This window comes from Heliconius melpomene, chromosome 4 (assembly GCF_056956725.1).
Source record: "Heliconius melpomene rosina isolate 202511_hmr_F chromosome 4, ASM5695672v1, whole genome shotgun sequence".
NCBI lineage: Eukaryota > Metazoa > Arthropoda > Insecta > Lepidoptera > Nymphalidae > Heliconius > Heliconius melpomene.
The window spans coordinates 6,413,491-6,431,375 of NC_140392.1; the positions used below are offsets into that span (position 1 = coordinate 6,413,491).

At 32.8% G+C, this 17,885-nt stretch overlaps 1 protein-coding gene across 6 annotated transcripts in view; it reads left to right on the forward strand.

Annotated features, from left to right (window-relative positions):
- ATP8B (ATPase phospholipid transporting 8B) overlaps window positions 1-17,885 on the forward strand; it is a 49,808-nt gene that overhangs the window by 6,808 nt on the left and 25,115 nt on the right. For 3 of the 6 annotated variants that reach the window (XM_085185092.1, XM_085185093.1, XM_085185094.1), the window contains exons 1-2: window positions 10,945-11,214; window positions 17,455-17,513. In XM_085185092.1, the coding sequence (XP_085041218.1) occupies window positions 11,031-11,214; window positions 17,455-17,513 (243 nt within the window). In that variant the 5' untranslated portion in view covers window positions 10,945-11,030. Of the gene's footprint in view, window positions 1-3,452; window positions 3,668-7,583; window positions 7,871-10,944; window positions 11,215-17,454; window positions 17,514-17,885 lie in introns of those variants that run through there. The other 3 variants (XM_085185096.1, XM_085185098.1, XM_085185095.1) reach the window with 3 other exon arrangements.

Genomic DNA, 17,885 nt, shown 5'->3' on the forward strand with positions numbered 1-17,885 from the left:
AGTTCGTTATATATTATAGATACACATACAGAAGTTTGACTCTATTATATTAGAACTTTGGTGGACTAAAATTTACTTACGACTAAAGTACTAGTTTGGAACTGTTAGGGTTTTATTTATTGATATTATATTTAATTTGCTACAGTGCTATAGTCTTGAGGCAGTCGTGGTGCAGCGGCACAAGGGTGTGACTGTAACGCGATCTTGTGGGTTCGATCCCCACTCGAGGAAGTGAAATATTTATTTATGTTTATATTTCCATTTCTTCAGGTGTCGAGGCTAAGCGTGGCGTTGAGTTCTGCCACTCAACACGCAATGCCTCCAGAATTCGGCAGAAAGTAGGGAACGGAGTGTCTTAACACTAGGTACCCTGCTGTGTGCGGGATACAGCATGAAGCTGATGATGATGATGTTTGATAGTCTATTAGCCCATTTGCTAAGTGTCCACCACCACGTTTATGTAGCTCACAAATTACTATAACTCTTGAATAGTTTCAAAAAGATTAAAGCTAGATTAGTGCTAGTCTATTTTTGCTTAAGTTGTCGATTTTTTAATTAGATTGACAAATGTCGAGAATTTTTTTTGTGCAATCAAAATCAATTAATTTATTTAATAATTCCTTTATCGTATCGTATTTTTAAGAGAAACAGAAATATAAACGATTGATAAATAAATATTTAGTTGAAAAAACTATGATTATAATTTTATGTGACATAAAAATTTTATTTTCTCAGCTAATAATGTATCAATTCTCCTTAACAATAGCCGCTACTATGTTACGTTTTTTATTTGAAAGAGCTATAAAGCTAATCATCTAAAAGAGCACAAATTGTTCGGGGCGTACGGTCAGAGAATGAAGTCATGGCCGCGTCTTTGTTTATAATAAATTAGTGTCGATTAAAAATCTGCTTATATATATCAAACGATTCCTGAACGTCAATGTGAAATATTTACGTAGACCGAGTCCCCACCATACTCTTCTAAGAATAATTTATCATATTATAAATCTAAATAGCGGAGACGTAGCGTCTGTCCTCTTTGAATCTATTTGTCTGCCTTATTTTGTATGGCTGAACGGATTTTAATGTAGTTTTATTTGTTATTGAGTGATTTTTAGACTTCCGTAATCCAAAAGGGTAAAAAAGGAAAGCTTATAGGATTACCTTGTTGAAGGTATGTCAAAAACATTTATCTTGGGATAGCGAGTGGCTCGCCCCTGAAGAAAAAGTACGAGCTTTGATGGACGCTCGTAAAGGGTTGGCGATGACAGGGGAATGTCATGGAGGGGAATCAGGGGAGAATTTAACCGTTGGGCCCCGTCGCACCGATAGGACTGGCCTCACCGCCTCTTTCGGTGGCGGAGAGTGTCGTGAGATTAGAGTAGAGTAGAGTAGTGAATCCTGCCTATAGACTGGGAGTCTACGGTTGAGATTCGATTGTCTGGACCTAGAAGGCGCTTGGCTAGGCGTTTTCAGAATTCCCGTTCCGAAGTGACATTTTACTCAGCTTGCAAATTAGTGGGTACAGCCTGCCTTGTTTCTTTATGGTTACATAGGTACGTGAGGTGCGGCTGGTAGGAGAGTTTCGAATGTAGTACGACGTCTAGTTATTTGACCTGGAGTTCCCAGGGTATCGGTTTACAACGCTGATAATGTATGTTCATTATATAAAGTATACTTGGCACCTACGAGTTGCTGATTCAAGCAACAGACTAATCGTTAAACAATGTTGTGTGTTTGAGTGACGCATGATCTTCCGTTATATTATCTTTACTCGTTTCCTATTACACTATAAAATAATAACTATTATTTGAGGCCGTCATGGCAAAGGGTCTGACTGAATTATTTAAATTTAATAGTTATGGTAGGATGTCGAGGCGCGGCGTTGAATTCCGTCACTCAACGCAAAATGTCACAAAAAATGGATTTTAGAAATAAGAAATATTTATTATCTAGTCGCTCAATTTTACTATAACTACAACATTTTATAAATTTACCTATATTTAACTGCTTAACAAGTATTTATTGAAAGATTGGTCCAAAAATAATCGTAAAAAGTTTATATTCTTATATGTAAGAATGTGCCTCTCAGAGCCTCTGTGCATGAGTCGCGTACCTCCCACCACCACCGTCCGTACGTACCTCGGCACCGCCTCTTCGGTGCGAACGAACGCAATTTGCACTTGCAAATCACTTGGGTAATAAGTATACAACAATTGTTATGGTTTTTCTATTCGTTTCTGTTATTGTTTTTGTACGTGTGTCAAATTTCTAACTATGTCGCACAGTTTCTATGAAATATTTTTAAGTTATATTATACCTACTTTTATTTTATAATATCTGTTTATAAAGTAGGTAGTAGAAATATATTGATTTATAAACCGCTCTCAATTCTGAGGTCGATCTTGAGATGCGGTTTTCATTCACATATAATAATCTATGAATGAAAACAGCATTTATTTGTAAGCGAGCCTTAGATAGCCTAGTTCCAACAAAGTGATCCTATCAGAATTAGTTAGTTATTTCCAACCTTAAGATATGACTCTAAGGTTTAAGCACACTATGTTTGTAGTAATAGTTAATACCTATATTTTTTTATTGACACATTGGTCACGCAGTCACGTAGAATACATAAAATCTTTGATGTTTTGAAATTTTATTCGAGAAAATATATGAACATGATAAAATAATAAAGAAACTTTAATTGTACACGCGATTTAAAATTTCATCTGAAATACAAACAAAATAAACCGGTACATTTTCTACATTTTTAAGACATTTTGCATAATTTGCGTAAGTTATGACCAGACACTGCAAGGTCACTAGAGAAAGGCCCATGTTTATAAACCGCTCTCAAATCTAAGATCGATCTCGAGATTGGAAAAACGGCATCTCATGAGCAATCTCAAAGTTGAGAGCGATTTTTAAATAAGGGCTTAAGATTATTTAGATTAATATATAGGTACAGCGACTTTGTGAATATTAACGTTCTTTTCGATTTTATATGTATTTTCCATTCTGTTATAAAAACCAAATAAGTAATTCATTCACTGATTAACGATTATTATAACAAAGATTTTTCCTAGTGTTTGCTTTTATCCTTGTTTATTTATTGAGGAAATTCTTTTTATTCTATAATTATTTTTATGATTTCGCTGTTTCAGTCCCAATTTTTATTATTATTGTTATATTTATACTTTTTAATTAATACATAGTATTGGACCGTTATCATTTCCTATTCTTTAAGGACCTATCTAGTAATTCTGGAACCTGCAACATGTTTAACCCTAAAAGTAACTTATAAAAAACCTTTAGATATTCGTAACTTGGTCTATAGAAGAAGACAACATAAGTGTAAGTTGCTAGAGACTTCCCACTCACCTTGGGGTTGGATATTACGTACGTACGCTAAAATATACTATACAAAAAGTAAGTATCAAAACGTGCAAGCAGTGCGACTGGCTCGGCGACGTGGGTCGCACGCCCGCCGCTAGCTGCCTTAGAATTTGTATATTTACGTGTTTTACGTGTTTCACGTGTTTCTTATTATTTTACACTTGTCACCTAAAGTGCCTTTAAACGAAAATTTCTTCCAAATATAATGTTTTTAAAATTTATCTTGGATACGTACGATATTGAACTTGGCTTGTGTGATGTGAGTGTTTAGGTAATAATGGGTTTTGGGTATTTTTCTAGTTGTTTTATTTAATAATATAATAAATATATAAAAGAAGTGATTAAAAAGATAGATAGATCATATTATAAAATATTATTTCTTTTATTTCATAATATAAGAAAATTTTAAATAAATATTGTTTGCTACAATATGAATCTATTTATTATAATAGAAAAGCTAGAATATCTAAAAATGGACAAATAAACAATCAGATATCGAAAAAACAAGACAGTGCTTTCAAATTAATGTATTTATTCGGACTCGTAAGTTGTAACCTTTTACCGCTATGTTGTAGTAGTAGTGGTTATCCTTGGCCAGAATATTATAATATTTTTAATTATTGCCAGAATGCATTCAAAAGAATTGGTGTTTTTTTTTGTATATTAAATTAACTTTGCAATGGTGTTAGATCTATCCAAAATAAATAAGTAATTGAAAGAAAATTTTTGTGCTTTCACTTTTATAAGCACTACAGTTTATTGCATAATTATATTGAGGACAGTTGTGGTGGTTTTCTCTCTCTTTAACTCTGGTAACCTGGCAAAAGAGCACCTCTCAACAAGAAAGGAAGTTTTAATGAGAACAGAGTATCTTGACTCTAGGTTCCCAGGTGCCTTCTGCCTACCCTCCTATGTGCGGGATACAGCATGAAGCTGAAAAAAATAAACAGCAACCAATGAACCTAGTTCATTGCATTGGGATTTAAGACTTAAGTATTAAAGATTGACTTATAAATTTATATTATATTCATATTTTTAAGTGAAAAATGATGTTTTGCAATGATAATAATGTATAATGAACACAATAAGGACTGGATACTAACAAGGTCAAGAGCTTCTTGCCGCCAGAACATATTTACTAAACAATAAATGATTACATTTACACGCATCTCTAATATATGTATACTCGTATATAATTAGATTTATTAAGTGCAATAAGCAAAAACGTACGGTAACTTTTTTCCAGAAGAATCTCTCTTTTTTTCTCTCTTTTATTATGAATATTCATAAAAATTCTTAAGTAAATTAGTTATATTAGAAAGCAAGCACTTTAATTTAAATTTACCTCTTATTTGTGTAAAAGTTATTTGCGGATTGTAGTTCAAGGCGACAGCTTATAATATGATGTCACCGTGGAACATAGAGGCTCCTTGTTTCCTATCAATTAGAACATTTTATGGTTCTCAAGAACGTCTCGTAAATTAGAGTATAGTAAATCCATACTCGTAAAATATTTAGTGAAATTATTTAATTTTAGAAGAGTTTTTTTTAATTTTTGTCATGTATTTGTTAAAAGATAAAATGAAAAAGAAAAATGAAAATCAGTAGAGACAGGACAGTATATTTTTTAAATGTTTTAAGAGAGAGTTTTATGTTGAGGCTGTCGTGCAGCAGCACAAGAGAGTGACTGTAACGCGAAGGTTGTAAGTGGAAGAACGGAGTGTCTTAACTCTATATTTCCTCTGCCTACCCTGCAGTGAGCGGGATATAACGTGAAGCTGATTTTTTTGTGAGAGGATTAAAATGTTTTGTTTATTAATTAATAAATATTATTAACATGTCTCATATATTTATGTAGATATTTAATACCTATTAGATGATTTATTCGTTTAATATGTAGATATTAATGATAATTATAGTGCAATGTTAATTAAGTAGGTACGTAATACTTAGATAAGTACCACGTTAAATAATTGCTATTTAGATGTTCAATAAAGATATAATAATAATAATTCTTACAATGAAAAACTTATATGGCTAGATGGTTTTTGACAAGTGAGCGTTGATTTTAGAAAAAGAAAAGATCTAGAAGAGAAAAAGAGAAAAGACTACACTACTAATGACTACTAATGACCAAAACTTAGATAAATGTGGTGTTAAATAATATTAAAAATAATGACTGCTATACAAGAACAGAAACACATTTCATAGTTTAAAATATCAAATTATATTTTAAACTATGAAATATGAGCGAGTTATTATATTATTTGTTTCCTTAAAAACAAGGAAACTTAATAAAAATGAGTGCTCATACAACATTATATTTTTATTGTTTTACATCAGAGATGTTTTGAATACACTTTTAAAATTTTATCACAAGATTTTAATATTTTACTTACTTACTTTTAATATTTTAAAATTTTATAATCTATCTAATTTGATATTAACTTATGAAAAACACAAACACAATGTAACGTTGATTCGAGGAGAGTAGAGGACGTAGAGGAGTGATCTATCAAATGTAAAATTAAAATAAATTAAGCGTATTGAAGATATTTAAAATTATGATTAAATCACAACGGAGAATAAATATTTATTTTTATTTAGTTTATTTTTACGTCTGGCAACCGTTACAATAATGTCTTTTAATGCTTACATTAGATTAAAACGTATTTAGAACTAGGTATATGTATAGTGCTACTTTGTTTGAACATTTTTCTTGAAGTGTTAATAAAAACTAAAATGTTATGGATGAGAAACATTATTCCAAGGACGAAAACACAAAAAGAATAATAATCATTATTCATTACCAGCTTTGCGCTGTATTTAACTAGTGTTAAGATAATCCATTCTTCACTTTCCGCCGAATTTCAGAGGCATTGCGTGTTAAGTGGCGTAACTCAACGCCGGCTTTAGCGAATAAATAAAAAATAATACCTCGTATTATTATAATACGTTAAAAAAATCTATATATTTGCCCCCTTGACCCCCCATTACGTTATACTTGTAATTTACTGAAGATCACTTATCGTCCGTACCCCGTACGTTCGACTGTGATATATCAAGCTCCGCATTTCAATTCTCTCAATAGAGTTTAATTGTCTCATTAGAAGATTTGTACTGTTGTTGATGGACGCTCTATTGGACAATGGTTTTTTTATTACGTTCCTCGTGTTCCCAAGATCGGGAGATATTAAAAAAATAAATCAGCTTCACGCTGTATCCCGCAAACAGCAGGGTAGGCAAAGGGAACTACTGCTAGAGTTAAGACACTCCGTTCCCCGCTATTTACTTACTTTAGTTTTCCACTACAAGATATTTATGTGGATATTTGAATATATATATAACTAGTGGGCCCGGACGCGGATACGCCCGCTTGAACTATACGAATATTTATTAAATATATTTATGAAATTATTTTCAATTTTCAATAGAGAGATCCGCTAAGCAAGCTTATTTTGGGTGACGTTTTCTAACAACAAACTTTGCAAATCGTTGCTTAGCAACGGCGGTTGTTATTAACATGGCGGAATAAATTGCATATCAAATTAATAAATATTTTAATATATTGGTATATATCGATAATATTACAAATATGAGAAAAAAAACTATCCTATGTTCATTCCGAGACCCTCAAATATCTCTATATGAGTATTTTATCACGATTGAATTAGCGGTTTGGGCCTGATTGCGTAAAAAACAGACAGACAGACAGACAGAGTTACTTTCGAATTTATAATATAGGTATGGGTAGGCTATACCATATTGAGAACCTCCTATTTCGAGTATAGCTATATGCCAAATTGAAGTGTTTATTTAGTACGTAATGGGAAAAATATAAAGTAGAAAACGTAGATAACAAATAAAAAAGAAGCATGTAATTGTCATATTCTACTTAAACATTCTACCTATTATGTGTTATCGCTTCGTAGATGCAATTAAATAAATAAGAATTAAGTTATTATAGTAATTTTGGTATTAAAATGAAAACAAAATATCATCGAACTATTATTTTTAATAGCCTTACTACAAAATACAAATTACTAAACCTATTAAGAGCATGTCGTATTTAGTAAGTTAGTCATTAATTACGAGAATTTTTATACATTTTTTTTGATCAATTAACTGTTATAAAAGATTATAGTTAATATTTAACGTTAAACTAATTAAATGATTGGTTGTTACAGAAAACGAGTGCAATTTTGAACCGCAGAATGCCGATCGCACCGCGCGGCCCTCCGTTAGTTTTGATACCACCATACCGCCTGCGACACCACAGGAGACCCATCACAACCCTCAAGTGGCCTTAGATTGTTTGGAGTGTACCCTTTTTTACACCACTTTTTACACCGACCTAATAAATTATAAGTAGTGTACGTAGAGAGTTAGTGTTAAGTGGTGCGCGAGTGTTAGTTTATGTGTGTCGATGGTGCGGCCGACATGGGAAAGTCCTCGGCGAGAACACATGGCCAAGGTGAGTTCGTTGCTTAATAGTAATGCCTATTTCAAAATATCCAAAGGTTTGGTATACACCTGTTCTTTTTGAAGGTCGTGGGCTATATCCACTTTATAAGAAACAGGATAAGATGAATTTTAATTCTTATGCAATGAAAACTATTTCTTTTTAATATTGGTACAGATAAGGTAAAATGCTGTGATATAATTGTCTTAGACTTGTTGTGTTGAGAGGAAAAATGTCAACATAAAATATTAATGTCGATTGAGTTGCTTTTTTCTATTTTAATTACATTTATCTTATTATGTATTAGAGTACTTAGTATATTTATTATGTAATATTATTTTATATTCATAATATAAAACAAAATCGCTTTCCTCTGTCTGTCAGTATGTATGCTTAGATCTTTAAAACTACGCAATGGATTTTGATGCGGTTTTTTTAAATAGATAGAGAGATTGATTCAAGAGGAAGGTCTATATATGTATAATAACATCCATTATATAATAGAGAAATTCTGTTATTGTTGAGGTTCCTGATGTGATGACGTATATAATTACATTAAAAAACGGAAACCTATAAACAATTTTATAAACATATTTTAATAATAGAATAGAATATACTTTATTGCACACACATTAATAAATATATTCTATACGAATAGTTCAAGCGGGCGAAGCCGCGCAGAACCGCTAGTTTATTTCATAAGTTAGTTAGATAGTTATCGTGTCGTTGTGACAATATATCAATGCGATTAGGAAATATCCATAAAACGCGTTCAAATAGATACATACTTTAATAATACCCTTCACATGGTAAACTGATGTCTTATTCTTTTGTATAAAATAACTCACATTCGATATACAAAACAAAATCTTTGGTGGATTTCATCGGCTCTAAAGATTGAAGGAATACAATACATTTCAATGAACGTAATTTTGGTGAGAATATTTTAGTAAGTGGTAAATATTCGTTTTTAAATGCACTGATTTTAAGTGATTCTTGTTTTCTTTTTTGTTATTAAATAGAAATCACTTATCACCTTATCTCTACTTCTGAATGAAACAAAAGTAAAGTCGGTTGAGTGGCAGTAAAGAACGACACACTTTCTCACGCTCTTTGAATTTGGACATACAGAATATACTTACTATACTATTAAATATGTGAATCAATTTTACATTTTTAAATATAAATTATTATAAAAAAGATACATTTAAAAATATAAAAAAACCACACTTCCGAGGGCGGGACAAGGGTCCAAGCCATCGGTGGCTAGGGCTCCAGAGAGAGGAACCGCCGCACAATACGTGCCGTCTCAAGTATTACTGCCTTCTGTATCCGGTTCTTGATCCAACAGCTAAGCGATAACATTACCCGATGGACATTATTATTATTATGCACTATTTACATGCAATGACATTTTAAATTCTAACTTAAGTCAATATTTTTGTACCTGTGTTTTTTTCAAATATTCAATATTTTTTTTAGCTTCCCTCTGTATCCCGCACATAGCATGGTACCTGGAAACTTAGTGTTAAGACTCTCCGTTTCCATTAAGACACTTTAATTTCCCACTTTCCACTGAAAGCTTTGCGTGTTTAGTGGCAGAACTCAACGTTGCACTTGCCTCGGTAACAAAGTTTTTTTTTTTAATTTCCTCATCTGGGAATCGAAATGCATATCCTGTCGCGTTTACGATCGCACGCATGTGCCCCCCAAAATTTATTAAAAATTAACTTAATACTTTAAAAAAATATATCTTGCACCTACAAATGCACCATGGCGATGTCGACATATACATAGGTATCATATAGGTATATGTATAATCTATATATTTACTTAAACATTGGTTACGAAGGACGTACGTCCGTCCGCCTGTGGACTACTACGTGATTACTAGGTCGAGGTTAAGTAAAATGTATGTTGTTATAATTTAGGGTCAAAGTGAAATAGTTACGAAAATTTTATGAAACTTACGGATATTAATGTATGGTAATCATCGTAAAAATATTTTAGATTATATTCATTATTCTTATAGTATAATAGTAATAAATCAATTTTTAACAAAAAAAAAACCGACTTCTAACAATGAACTAAAGAGTAAAACCTTTGAGAACCTCTGGATAGACTTAGAGCTTTTAAATTATCGTAAGTAAGTAGTAAGTTATAAGCACACACCAGAACTTCAAAATTTCAAAGTTGTAGATAGGTAAGTAGGGTATTTGCGAAGTTATGCGAAAGCAAGAAACACTATTTTGACTCTGACTCACTAAGGTACTCACTCACTGAGAAATGAGAATTAAAATTTGAATTCATTCAGGAGTACCTGAATGAATGAGGTGACCTTGATAAGAAGTCCAGCCAACCTGTTATTAATATCGCTATACTACCTTTACAAATTTTGCAAAGGCGTGGTGGGTCTCTTCTTTTGATATGCAAAAGTTAAAGGCCTGAAGTAAAGTAAATAGAATAAAAGTGATGAATGAATGGGTTTTAATAAACAAACCTTTATTTTTCATTGTTATTAATACTCTACACAGGGGTGTAACTCGATCGAGGGATCAACGGTGGTCTATGGGTAGGCGACCTCAGTACTTATCCATTTCACCCCTATGTATGTTCAGTTATTTTCAGTGGTTCAGCAGATGTTAGGGAATTTGTGATTTTTTGGAAAAAATCGCATTCTTCTTTTGTCTTCGATCGATTTCTGGCAAATGTAACCCGTCTGTTGAGTCTTTGCTCGCGATCCTTTTTTTTCAATATAGCTCAAATAGTTTTTATTTGCTTATTTTTTAATTATTTTTATTTAATTAAAAAGTCCAAAAAAATATCTATGCACATTTTTTATATCAACAGAAAACTTTATTTATTTATATCTATTCATCTATCTGTTGTAAGTAGTAAAGATTCTTTTGTTTCCATTGTGTAACATCTCCTATGTCATATTCGATTTCAACTCTGGAATTTGATTTGATATTATTTCATTAAATATGAATTAATGTTAGTTTCTCGTGCTGTTAACATTAAGCCGTAGAAGGCAACACCGGCCGCCGCACAGTGCGTAGTGTGCGCGCGCCGGCGCGGGGGCGCTAGTATCGGCCCCGCCGCGAGTCGAGACGCGCGTGTAACGTTAGCGAGGAGTCGCGTGGCGCGTCATGGCGCGGCGGTAGCGGCGCGGATGTGCGCGCGCTCCGAGGCGGTCGAGCTGGAGGTGCTGGGCGCGGAGGGCGAAGCACGCGTGCCCCCGCGCCCGCTGCGCCTCTCACTCCTCGAGCTGCTGGGCAAGCTGATACGGGACCAGCCTGCCGCGCCGCGCCGTCGGACCAGGCACAACCATCGCTTCCGCACCTTCGTGTCTTGTGGTCCGTTAACAATTACGCTATGTACTGTACTATACATTTTATATTAGAAGATATATAATTATGAATAGTTTGTGCAGCTCTTGAATTCTATATAGTAAGTAATCTTTCCTGAAAAGATTGCACAATGGGCAAGGTCGGAGTCGGCGCTCCACAACACGGTCAACGGCCTGGGCGGTGCGGTGGCGGTGGCGCGCTCGCTTTTCGCGTATGCCCTAGCGTGCTTACTTCTTATTGATTATCTGTCAATATCTTGCTTTGCTTAATCAGCATAATTGTCACCAAGGAGTTTTTAGTTTGTTTTTTTTTTAAATACGTTGAAAAAAACAAGTTTTAGTTGTCTTCTTTTGTTAAGGTACTTTTCCCTTGGATTGCTAGTTCTTTATTTTTATTAAACTTTAGATATGGGTTTCATTAAAACGTATGTTTATGTTGTTTCTTATGTATAATCTATATATATATGGACCATACGTGTTTTATAAATCTATATATGTTAATGGTAAACGATATAAACAAAGTGCCTTTATGCAAATATCTACTTAATAGTAGCGATTAACAAAGTTACCATCTTAAAAGAAGCCTTTTAAATATTGTATTTATTATTGTAAATCCCCAACACCCAAGTGGGGTTGCGATCTTCTAATTTATTTTTTCTTTTCATTCTTCTAACTTAATTCTAATAAAATCGTAAGGGGTCGGTGTCTATACCTGAAAGATATATATATATTTTTTTTATTATTAGCATTTAATAACGTATACAAGCTAAAACTATGACATTTAAAATTTTAATCCGCGCGGTTGTTCACGCTTACCCCAGTATCGTAACATTTTGTGTTTTATTTGAATTGTACCATTTTTAAGAATGTTATTTGACAAAATTGCTATTAATAACTATTTAATTATTAAAACAGTTCAAGCCGACGAAGCCGCGGGCGAGTCGCTAGTTTTATTATCAACCGATGTCATAATTACTAAGGAAATGTTGGTTAATTGGGATAAATATTATCTTTTATCTAATCTCTTTAATATGTACAGATTTGTTTAATAGCTAGAACAAACAAATGTCACACACACACACACACGGGTCTTGGTAATTTATTTATTGTTTTTTTTTTTAATTTTAAAATGCTAAAAAATAAAAAATGGCTTAAAATGTGTCAGTCAAATTTTGATATTTCTACGAGTGCTAATTTAAATTTACAACTTGCTCACAAAGTTCACATCTTAATATTATTTACACATATTGTAATTGAGGTCGTCCGTGGCTCAGGGGCTCCAAAGTTACGACTGTAAACATGACGGTTGTAGGTTCCACACGCTAGGTTCCCAGGTTCTCTCTGCCCACCTGTGGTATACATGGTGAAGCTATATAAAAAAGGAATTAATTATACATAATAAATCAATTACCTACCTAGCTAGCGAAAATTATTTCAGAGTAAGTAAACGACATGGTAAATAACAGTGACAAGCTTGCGATTTACGTTTTTAATAGTACACTTTACTGAATGAAAAATTAGCGTGGGTGTTTCATAGTAGCTAGGTACGTACTTGTTTGACCGATCATATTTTTTTGCACCAGTGCTAAATTTAACATGGAATTGAGCTTTTGTATTTTATTTATATAGACTTTATTATGCCTGACGTGTGTGCTTTTAATAAAGCATGTGACTTTTATTAACCAGTTTGGGGCTAAAATATTATACGTTGAATGGCGACAACTTGATAAGAGATGGTAATTCTAGCGGTGCCAGCATTTTATTTTTTTTTTTTTTAGTGTCACGCTATATCTCACACACACTGGGTAGGCAGAGAGAACCTAGTGTTAGGACACTCCGTTCCCCCATTTTTTGCTGATTTCTGGAGGTAGTGCGTAATGAGTGAAGGAAGTCTTGCCTCGACACCAGAGTTCGCTCTGGTAAAATGGAAATATTAAATATTTCATTTCCTCGAGTGGGATTCGAATCCACAACCTGTCGCGTTTACAGTTACTCTTTGTGCCCCTATGCCTTCAATTTTTTAATAATTAAATTTTACGCATTATTAATATATTAATGAATATAATACGTACTAAAAAATCTTATTTTTAAAATATCTCTTTTGATATATGAGTTTATAGGTGCGTGACTAAACACAACGGTCAGATTCCACTCCAGGGAATGCTTATATTTATTATATCTACTACCTATTTTCACTGATATGGTCCAGTAAAATGCGGAGTCCTATGTTCTATGGCTTTTAATAAATATAAAATGGGGGTAAAGATTAACATTGAAATTTGGGATTAACACCCTGGTGGGTCCACCCACTCACAAAGAACAATAAAAACAATTGGGATTTTTCACTTTCAATGCTTTACGTAGAGACGATTGAAATTTTCAAAACAGGTGAACAATAACGCCTACATTTATTGGCCCATGACTAACTCACGTACTTGGCTTCCACATATATATTTTTTCTATAAAAGCAACAATTCCTTTATTCCTATTGAGATCGAATGCTTTTCATAAACCTATATTATTCGCATATTATATAAGCTTTATAATGACCGTGCAAAGGGATTTGTATGAGAATGAGACATCAATGGAAGCGTTATAAGCCATAAACTTGAGAGAAGGATCGATCGGCGCCTTCGCGACGCCCACCCCGCCTAGACGCTTTTATAGCCACCGCTATTACAATAGTAAACATACCTTCGATCCTTTCCGTTTCCGTTTCGATTGTGTAAAAATATATTTTTTTTTATATATATATATTAAAGAATTTGTAACGTCATGGCGCAGTGGCGTGCGGCTGTAAGCGCTTCGGTTGAGGTTTCGATTTTCACTCCCGGGAATGATTAATTTAATATTTTCATTTTCTTGCTATGGGAACTAGACAAAACTCGGCTTTGAGTTGTTGTTTTTACTATTAGCTTTATCTACTTCCGTTAAATGTTTTAGGTCTTTTCAAAGACTTCGTTTTCATTAAAATTATTCAAATTGTTTTATATTTAAACTTTCTCTATGAACGCGTTTTACTTGTGAATCTACAGAAAAGTATTTTCGGAAGGCAAATTTTAATTAAAACTTTATCCAAATATAAATGTTTTTTAAGTAAGATGTATTTTATCCATTTCGTAAGTTATAGGCTTGCCAAATTGCAGCGACCTTGTTGACCATTTTAAAATAGGTAATTACTAGTTTCAACAAAATTCGGTTCAAAAATTCAATTGTCTTTTAAAGTTAGTAATTAGCTACATTAACAATATACTAATTTGATACTAATGGGGCGTAAGTGTTTAACTAAATACAAATGAAGGTTTTTAGCTCTATGTATCGCGTGCGTATATTATTTGTGTAATTGTGTGTTTTCTGTTCTGTTGCCCCTTATTTTTAATTGAGTTTAAAATTTAAGAAAATAATTGGTTTTATTTAGCATATATATATTTTTATATTTTTTTTACCTAATATATTCAAATAAGTAAGGTAAGAGCAATTAAGACAGATTTCTCGTAATATACATGTCATTTTAATGAGACCATCTACCTACTATTTATTTATTATTATTAATAGAGCAACTTAAATTTGTGATTAAAGTATATTATTAATAAAAATATATAGGTATAATTTATAATAATAATATAATAATACAGTTTGTGAATGAAACGAATAATTAAATATTCTATTTAGGTTATGTTTGAATGAAACAATTGAGCATCTTGGCGCGAATCAATTTCAATTTGCAACTGATCCATTATCGATCACACTCGCCACCAACCTTGAATGCTGCATTCTATAGAGGCTTTGCAAAAATTGTTATTTTAGTCAGTACATATTGTTTTATTTCATTTTCCGAATTATAACAACACGCTATTTCCTTCTACCCAATGAGAATTTAGTTCAAATTAAAGATTTTGGGATCTCTTCAAAATGAACATTTGTGATGAAGCTTAATTACCCGTAATGATAATTCAAATTCAAAATATTCTTTATTCAAATAAACTTATAATAAGCACTTTTAAATCGTCGCATGAACATATGAACAAAAAGCTACCACCGGTTCGGAAGGCAGTTCTGCTGAGAAGAGCCGGCAAGAAACTCAACAGTTGCTCTTTTAAAAATCAATGGTACAATCTATTACATTAGTTGGCAGCTATCCTGCATTACATTCAATAGACATTAATTCCATACATGTTTATCTTCTAAATATTCTTGAACAGTGTAATAAGCTTTACTTGTCAGAATTCTTTTTACAGATATTTTAAATTTTGGAAGTGGCAAACCTAGAATACACTGCGGAATTTTATTATATACACGTATGCTCAGACCCATAAAAGATTTATTAACTTTTTGGAGGCGAAAACTTGGAGTAACAAAATAAAAACAATTTAGCCTTTTTAATTCAAATTAAACAATATACACGGTATCTAGGTCGAAATTGAAAAAATCTTAATATCTTTGAACTACTAATAAGGGTAGTTTTCGATTATACGTATTATACTTTAAAAAAATACTACGTTTTTACTTAACTTCCTAGTAGTATATCTTCTTGGGAGATAAAAACATAATATGTGATTTTTCGCTTTTGGGTACTTTACCCTGGCGATAATCGACATGTGTATGTGTATACCAGGGGTTCCCAACCTTTTCTTGCTCAAGGACCACTTTTATATCAATATTGCTAGCAGGGACCACTCTGTAGGTATAATCAATATAAATTGTGATTATGAAACGCAAATTTTAATTTGGGGACTGTAACGCGACGGTTGTGGATTCGATCCCCATTCGACGAAATGAAATATTAATTTATTAGGTGTGTGGGTATGAGCGTTTTCGCGTCCAACGCCTCACCCCGGCTAGGCTCCTGGCACTTGGCACTTTAGGCACTTTTAGGCTTCTGCAGACCACTGGTTGGGAACCACTGGTGTATATGAAAACAAAAGTAGGAAGATTTAAAGATCGCATCTTCCTTCTCCATTAAGTGTAATTATTTTCCACATTGTGATGGAGTTCAACAAAGTAGAACAAATTACATGTTATGACTTGCAGTCAAGTGGGGAAGCCTTGTGAAATACGTTTACGTTGCGAGCACGATCCCATTGAATGCATCATATTTATTATTAATGTAGAATTGCGCTTTTTATTTTTGTTATATTTCATTGATATAATTCAGATATTTTTAAGAAGAGATTCTATTGAAAAATTTCTATTGATTAAACATTTTTTTAGAGTGTATAGTTTTTCGTTATTATTTTAAGTGTTAAATAAAATAATCAAAATATCTTTTAATAACTTAGGCTACAACTTACATTATACATATAAGTTTTTTTAGTTTCACGATGTATCCTGTACAAAATAGAATACGGGAAACAAAAAAAGGAAAAAAGAAACTCCTTTTGGCATTAAGATACTCCGTTCCCCACGTTGAGTGGTGGAATTCTTTTAATTTGTTCTTTGCCTCATCACCAAAGCGAGAAAATGAAAATGTTAAATATTTAATTTCCCCCAGTGGGAATCGAACCCACAAACGTCGCGTTTACAGTCGCATGTTTCTGCCCCTAGGCTACGAGAGCTCCAAACCAATAGCCAACCTTATGTACATATTATGTAATACTAAAATATTTACATAAGTCTATAAAAAATATCTATTGGCATTAAAGGAAGGATCATAACTTTTTATACGATACTAATATTTATATGACATAGATATATGAATTTAGCCCCACATGATCTTACTTTTTAATGTTTTTAAGAAACCATGTTTCTTAAAGATGGCTCTTCCTTGTATCTAAAATTTTGTCAAATGCTATAATTTTATACATAAAATATATATTTTATATATGTAGACCATTTTCTGAGCTATAAAAACTGTAAGGAAATAAATTAAATCGACGTTTTTCTTTCTTGTAATCTAGTGTTGTCCTTGTAAGGAGTTGGTTTTTCTAAAAATTACCTCGACAATAAATGTTCGTACCTACGAAGGTTGGAAAAATGAACTATTCTCTAAAAAATTCCGCACACACCAGGGTAGGCAGAGGGAATCTAGTGTTAAGACACTTCCGTTCCCCACTTTCTGCCGAATTCTGGAGGCACTGTGTGTTGAGTGGCAGAACTCCTCCTCGACACCAGAGCGAACAAATGGAACTATTCTCTAAATATACCTAAAGTAATTATTGGAATAATATGCTACTTTGAATACAAATCTCACTTTAACTCAACTATTGTTAGTAGCTAATGTTTAAACTGAAATTGTTCTTTGTTTCAGAGAATGAACGGAGAATTAGATCCAACAATCGAGAGTACAACGGGCAATTTCGCTACGCTGTAAGTAAATGATGGTTGAACTAATGTTTTGTTTTTTTTATTTGTTTAACAATTTTATTAAAAAAAAAATCATCAAAGCAAATTAGAAACATTATATCTTTAATTTTCTATAGTAATGTTGTATCTGTATATTGTTATTTAACTTTTTTTTTTTTTTGGCTTGCGAATAATTAATACTGTCTGAATGTTTAATAAAAGAAAAAAAAATCAGTTTCTCGTTAGAGGCTTGCACTTTCCGCCCAATTTTTCGAGGCATTGCTTGTTGAGTGGCGGAACCCAACGCTGGGCTTTTGGGTTGGTGCCAGAGCGAAGAAATGGACATATAAATTTCATTTCCTCGAGTGGGGGATCTAAACCACAACCAGTGCTCTT